The sequence below is a fragment of the Aplysia californica genome, unplaced genomic scaffold (genome assembly GCF_000002075.1).
Source record: "Aplysia californica isolate F4 #8 unplaced genomic scaffold, AplCal3.0 scaffold01264, whole genome shotgun sequence".
Lineage (NCBI taxonomy): Eukaryota > Metazoa > Mollusca > Gastropoda > Aplysiida > Aplysiidae > Aplysia > Aplysia californica.
Window position 1 is genome coordinate 37,809 of NW_004798534.1, and position 7,484 is coordinate 45,292.

The following is a 7,484-nucleotide window of genomic DNA, read 5'->3' on the forward strand; positions in this document are numbered from 1 at the left end:
GAGGAGCATATACCATTGAAAACTGAGGGCACAAGTTCATGTTACTATTATTTTTTTCCACCGGGGTGGGGGGGGTGTAAAGTACACTGATCTCCCAGTAATAACACAAATATAATCCTTATCTTTTTTATTTCTGTTTTCATTATGACTGTGGGTGGTTGGCGGGTGCTCTGGTGTGGTTTGCTCCTTTTGTCCTATCAAACATCTATCGTCCTGATCTCTCCTCCTTCTTTTTTGTGTTTGTTACTCTCTTGTAACACCTCTAATATTCGGCACTTGTATGACCTCATTGTGTTGCAAGTGCCGTAAAACTCTTACTAAAACTTTCATTATGACTGATCTTTATGATTTTTCTTACTTTTATGTATCCTCAGCATTGTTATGGTGATCATCATTTTAAGCACTACAATTCCACTACGTAAGTACTTGCCTGTCTATGTTGTTTCAAATATTGTAAGCCATTACATTATTTAGAGTGGGTGGTTGGCAGGGGGGCTCTGGTGTGGTTTGTTTCTTTCTTTCCTATCCAACGTCTATCGTCCTTACTTCTCCCTCCTTCTTTTTTGCGTTTGTTACTCTGCTCTTGTAACGCCTCTAATCTTCTGCTTTTATGTGACCTGATTTTGTTGCTAGTGCTGTAAAACACTTACTAAAACTAAACAATTTTTAGAAGGATTGTGCTGGACCACAGTGCAGACGTCCGTGTGGGTGGTAGGCGGGTGCTCTGGTGTGGTTTGCTGCTGCTTTCTTCTAATCAAATACCTATCGTCCTTATATCTCCCGATTTTTTTGGGGGGTATGTTACTATCAAGTAAAACGTCTAATCTTCTGCACTTATATGACCTTATTGTGTTGCGAGTGCCGTAAAACACTTACTAAAACCAAAACTAGACCCATGTTGTACCATTAGAGGGATTACTTTTTGGGCAGCCTTTAGTTCCAAAGGATAGTGTGTCAACAAGACAGCTGATGTAAATTTGCTTTATAGCCTCAGGTCTTTTATACTCGTGCAGACACACTGATGCAGACTCACATGCATGTGCACTGTCTCTCAACAACAAAAATTTAGGTGTACTCTAGTTAATCTTCGGCTCCTACAAGACTTTTGTTGTTGCAAGTGCTGTAAGACTCTTTATTAAAACTAAAAGAATGAACACCCTTCTACCCCCCTCATTGTGGGTGGTTGGCGGGTGCTCTGATGTGGTTTGCTTCTTCTTTCCTATCAAACATCTATCGTCCTTATCTCCCCTTCTTCTTTTTTTTTGTTTTGTTTTTGTTACTCTCTTGTAACGCCTCTAATCTTCGGCACTTATATGACCTTATTGTGTTGCAAGTGCCGTGCGTAAAACACTTACTAAAACTGAACTCCCCCCCTCATTGTATATTTCAGTGAAGGAGTCTGCCTTCATCCTGCTGCAGACAGTCCCGTCTCATGTGAATGTTGAGAGCATCATTACAGAGCTGGAACAGGTCAGTGGAAAGAAGAACTGCTTGAAAAGAAAAATTAATTTATGCGTTAAGACGCTGTGGAATCAGGCGCTCGTCTATATTTGGGCATATGGAGTTATTGATATGTGAGGCAGCGTGGTGGAATCAGGCTCTCGTCAATTTTGGGGCATGTAGAGTTATTGGTCTCATCTTAAAGCTTGTTCACTTGTCTTTATTTGGAGGAAACAAATATTCATTTATCTTGAATAAAAGTTGAGATATTTGCGAATGAAAGGGGTGGGGGGTCACCTGTTTTCAGAGGTCAAATTATTGAGAAAATGGTCGCCAAAGATTAGTTATTTCCTTAGCTTATGAGTCCGTGGTAACTGAAAATTTTTATTTTTTGTGCCTTAAATCAACGTTTTTCAGAAAAATCCACACAGAAATGAGTTCTTGAAAAGGCATGAAAGGTGTTGAGCCAAAAATCACAAATTTTATAAAAATTCACAAACCTGCGGAAAAATGCAAGTTTCTTCACTTTGATTATTTTGACGAGAGCCTGATTCCACCACGCTGCCTCACATATCGTCTTATAGCCTGTTTATTTGCCTTGCCTTTGGTGAAAAAAATATCCATCTATCTGGAACAGAAGTGACTGTTTATTTGTGAAATATTTGTGACTGGAGAAGATGGGGGGGGGTCGGGTCGCCTGATTTCAGAGGTAAAATCAGTGGGAAAATGGCCGCCAAAGTTATGTGGCTTCCGTAGTTTGAGAGTCCTTGGTGACTGAAAATGTACTTTTTGTGTGCCTTTAAACACTTTTTCTCTAACATCCATACAGAAATGTGTTTTTAAGCCAGAACAATGCCAATTTGATTTCATTACTTTGACGAGTGCCTGATTTCACCACGATGCATCGTCGCATATAAATTTTACATAGATGTGCCAATTTTCCAAATTAGTCTTGGAACCATGATTTCTGAAATTGTCAGGATTTTGCGAGACAGACTTCTTGATACAAGATGTGGTAAATGATATGATCTGTAAATTTTGTGTCACTGTACTTTCGTTTCCACAGTGTTGGAACAGGTTGTTGTTTTTTTGGGGGGTTTTTTTTTGGTAGCATCTCTTTGGCGCCTCTGTTTATATGTAAAGATCAGTACAGACTTTCTTCTCTGGCTCCCCCTGTACTTCACATTTACTTCATCCCTCTTCGAGTTGTGTTTTCAGAGAAGTTAGCATTTCACCTCGTTTGGTTCAGTGATCTGTGGAATACCACTCGTATACAGTTACAACTTTATGGGAAGTTGTGAATTGAATTTGTAAAACATTTTTTAATGTTATTTAGAAAGTTGTTTCAAATTAGTTTGTTTACATCGAATTTTTTGTATTTTAGCGTTTTAATAGAGGCGATGACCAGAATCGGGCTGTGCAGTGAACTATTGCAAACAGAACCACTTTTTTTTCGCACGCTCATTTGACCTTTTGCAGTTGCGAGCGCTGTAAAACTCTTACTAAAACAAACTTTTTCTTTCTTTTTTTTTTTTTTGTTTGTTTTTAAAAAATCATGATTGGGTTTGTGAGTGGTTGGCGGGTGCTCTGGTGTGGCTTACTCCTTCTTTCCTATCAAACATCTATCGTCCTGATCTCTCCTCCTTCTTTTTTCTGTATGTTACTCTCTTGTAACACCTCTAATCTTCGGCACCTATATGACCTTATTGTGCTGCAAGTGCCATAAAACTCTTACTAAAACTAAAACTGATTAGGTTTTTTTGCCTTTGGATTTTCAGATGGAGGGTATCTACGGCGTTCACGAGTGCCACATCTGGCAGCTGGCGGGAAACCGCATCGTTGCGTCTGCACACATTCGTTGCCGTGGTATCGAAGAGTACATGTCGCTAGCCACAAAGATCAAGGCCTTGTTTCACAAGGCAGGCATCCACTCCACCACCATACAGCCGGAGTTTGTCGATGTAAGTCATCTCAGACTGTGCAATGTGGGTGGTTGGCGGGTGCTCTGGTGTGGTTTGTGCAGTGTGGGCGGTTGGCGGGTGCTCTGGTGTGGTTTGTGCAGTGTGGGCGGTTGGCGGGTGCTCTGGTGTGGTTTGCTCCTTCTTTCCCATCAAACATCTATTGTCCTTGTCCTTATGTCTGTATGTTAATGGCACCATTCAAGATCTACCAAACATGATTTCCATCACTAAACAATGTTTTTATGAAATCAAAAAGTGGATGACAGTAAACAAATTGAAACTAAACGAAGAAAAGACAGACATCATTCTTATAAAAAATCCACGATTAAATAAAGATCTGGAAAGTGTCAACTTTGATTTATATGGGCATATGACATCTAGTAAAGAAGTTGTCAGGAATCTCGGTGTATATATTGACCACCACTTATCAATGGGCTCGTTTGTAGGATCTCTGTCCAAATCCCTTTATTTTCAGCTGAGAAGGATAGGCCTAGTTCGAAAGTACTTAAGCGAAGAGACCACAAAAACACTGGTAACATCTCTTATCCTATCTAGATTAGACTATTGTAACTCACTCCTAGCAGGTCTGAACAACAAATATTTGAATCGTTTACAAGTAATTCAAAACAATGCCGCTAGACTGATAACAAGATCTAAAAAACGAGACCATGTCACTCCATTATTAAAAGAACTGCATTGGCTCCCTGTAAAAGAACGAATAATATTTAAAATCTGCGTCATGTGTTTCAAATGTGTAAATAAAACTGCTCCTTTTTATCTGCAAGAACTTATCAGTATATATAAACCAGGGAGAAACCTAAGATCATCGAACGATAACACCCTACTTGTGACACCTGTAAAATCATACAAATCATATGGAGAGAGATCTTTCTCATATCTTGGTCCATTTATGTGGAACAGATTACCCATGAAACTAAGACAAATAAGAACACTTGATAGCTTCAAAAGACATCTTAAACATTTTCTGTTCCTACAGGCCTATCCTTCATAAGCTTTTAACGTTAGCTTTCATTATATTTGTTCTTTTCCTATGTCTGGATGAAAATAGTCTCTGTGTGTGTGTGTGTGTGTGTGTGTGTGTGTGTGTGTGTGTGTGTGTGTGTATGTGTGTGTGTGTGTGTGTGTGCATTAATGTATATTGCGTGAGAAGAAAGGAAGTAGTAAGAAAGGTTTTTGAAAAATGGGTATTCCAATGTAAAGCGCATTGAGCTACTTTTTTTGGAAATGCGCTCTATAAATGTTATATATTATTATTATTATTATCTCCCCCTTCTTCTTATTTATATTTGTTACTCTCTTGTAGCACCTTTAATTTTCTGGCGGCACTCATATGACCTTATTGAGCGGGGTTATGCGCGATACAAATGCTATTTATTATTATTATTACTACTACTACTGCTATTATTATTATTATTATTATTATTATTACTACTACTACTACTATTATTATTATTATTATTTTATTACCACTACTACTAATATTATTATTATTATTATCATTATTATTTCAGTACCTGGTGGGCTGCTCCTTGGACCCAAAAGACTGCGCCATTTTGTGCGACATCAAAGGGGACCCCACGTGTAAGGTGGACACGTGCTGCGGCGACCGGGACGGCTGGCTCAGCAAGCGCGCGCCGTCGGACGCACAGGAGAACGCGCTGGACCGGGACCAGGTCATCGGTGTTGGCGCCGACCTCAACAACTCTGCGCATAGTGGCGGTTGTGGTAGGGGTGCTGGCGTCGCAGCGGCCTACAGCAGTACGCGGAGTCTGGACGTGCAGTTCAGCCGCGATGGGGACGAGGTGGTGCTGGAGGTGTCGGACATCTTGAGTCCCATGGGTCACAGTGGTGGGGTGTCGGAGGGCAGCGCTTCCGGAAGCTCTCCGCCGAAGTACGGGGACGTCCACAAACTTAGTTCCTCGATGCCTGTCATTCTGGAGACGAACTGAGAGAGAGAGAAAAAAAGGAAGAGACGAGGAAGAAGTCTGTTACTTGCTTCTTGTAATGGGGATACAGCCGACACTGTCGAAGACGGTCATCCTTCCATTATTGAGGAGAAAAGTGACTGTCTTAGACGGGTGGACGTCTTTCATAGTCTCGTTACAGACGGGTGGACGTCTTACATAGTCTCGTTACAATGTAAAGAAAATAAGTCAGGGAGGAAGTGGGAGGTGGCTGTTTTGAACAGGTGATTGTCTTGTACAGGTGGCTGTTTGAACAGGTGATTGTCTTGTACAGGTGGCCATTTGTACAGGTGATTGTCTTGCACAGGTGGCCGTTTGGAGCAGGTTCAAGTATATCTGAGCAGTTTGGTGTCACGGCAATGTGACTCTGTGTCGGTGATGAGAGATGCATCGACCTTGTCAGCATTTTGTGAATTCCAACAAGGAATGACGATGTCATGAGAAGACTTTCCATTTCGTCAAATTGTGGGGGGGGGGGTCGTTTGCTTCCCCTTTTTTCGAAGGAATCGGCGATGATGTGTTTAAATTGATTGATACTATTTCAAATGATAACTGTTTTTAACCTGTTGGGAGTACCATATGGTGGTCTACGGTGCACCCATGAATATGTAAGTGGTCTATACTTTGAGGGTTTGTTTTGTTTTTGTTTCAGGGAGGGGGGAGTTGGGTGGGGTTGCTCATCAAAAAATACGTGAAAATGACCTGAAAGTCAGCAGTTGAAGATTTCCTGCCTCTGTAAATTTTGGAGAGCTCTCTGTGCTGAACATCTGTGGAAGACAAATTGTTAATGGGTGTTGGAATGCGCAGCGACTGTTTTAAGTCAAGCCTGCTACAATCACGGTAATCTTTAATACTACTACTTCTGACTTACCCTAGCCTGATACCTCCGTTCTGAACAATGCAGGATGCACGGCAGCACCTTACTGATCGCAGGCTTGCCTACGGTCTCGAACTGTCACCGGGGCCTGTCCTGGAGGATTCGGCAGTCAAGAATTTGAGAACCGTATCTGCACATACACAACGACAAAACGTGGTCCTACGTGGTGTAATTTTGTTCGTTGTTACGTGTAATCGGATGTTATAACTTGTAGCGTCCCTGGTTTGGTTTTGCAAAAGTTGGCAAGCCTGTGATTGCGTTGTTACTTCCGAACAAACAAAGTCCCCGTGTTGTGACCGCATCGCGCTCTCCGATTTCTCTCTGTGGGCGTCGTGGTGTGGTCTGCTCCTTCTACTTATTTCCCGTGGTTCTATAGTTAGTTCTAATCTCTTCCTGCCAAGGTGTGGTCAGTCATTGTTGAGTTGAGTCGCTGAAAACTTTGGCGCAACACTTTTCCAGAAGACATATTATATCGAGTTACTGCACTCTTGTCTGTTCGCTACTCTAGGATTACAAAGTTTTTATCTGCCCTGTACCTAGTTTTGAGAAATTTGACGTAAAAATTTTGAGTTTCACAACATGTCAAGCAACATGTGGAATGCAATCATTTGAATACCTTGATGATCACTCCGAATAATCGTACGGTTTTGATAGAGCAGATAGAACATTTGTGAGGCACCGTGGTGGAATCAGGCTCTCGTCAAAATAATCAAAGTGAAGAAACTGTCATTTGTGAATTTTTATCAAATTTTTAAAGTTTTTGGCTCAACACCTTCATGCCCATTAAAGAACTCATTTCTGTGAGGTTTTGACTGAAAAACGTTAACTGAAGGAACAAAAAATGCAAATTTTCAGTTACCACAGACTCTTAAACTAAGGGAATGACTAACCTTTGGGGGCCAATTTCAAACTTATTTTACTTCTGAAACAAGGTGACCCCCACATCCTTCTTTCACAAATATCTCAACTTGTATTCAAGATAGATGGATATTTTTTTCATCCAAATAAAGACAACTGAACAAGCTTTAAGATGATACCAATAACTGTACATGCCCAAAAATTGATGAGAGCCTGATTCCACCACGATGCCTCACATTTGGTTTCTGACCTCATGGTCTTACCAATACAAAACGGACAAAAACGTCCCACAGAACTTTTGAAATTAATTCCAAGGTAGCGTGTATTGTTATCAATTCAGCAAAGCGCTGACTGTTGCTTTTC

At 40.9% G+C, this 7,484-nt stretch overlaps 1 protein-coding gene across 1 annotated transcript in view; it reads left to right on the forward strand.

Moving 5' to 3' along the window:
* The window catches only part of LOC101848164 (zinc/cadmium resistance protein), a 27,456-nt gene extending 21,882 nt beyond the window's left edge, over positions 1–5,574 (forward strand). Inside the window, exons 5-8 of the mRNA XM_005112408.3 lie at positions 375–418; positions 1,391–1,470; positions 3,219–3,401; positions 4,934–5,574. Coding sequence (XP_005112465.1) covers positions 375–418; positions 1,391–1,470; positions 3,219–3,401; positions 4,934–5,371 — 745 coding nt within the window. The 3' untranslated portion in view covers positions 5,372–5,574. The remainder of the gene's footprint in view (positions 1–374; positions 419–1,390; positions 1,471–3,218; positions 3,402–4,933) is intronic.
* Positions 5,575–7,484: the final 1,910 nt, after the last annotated feature.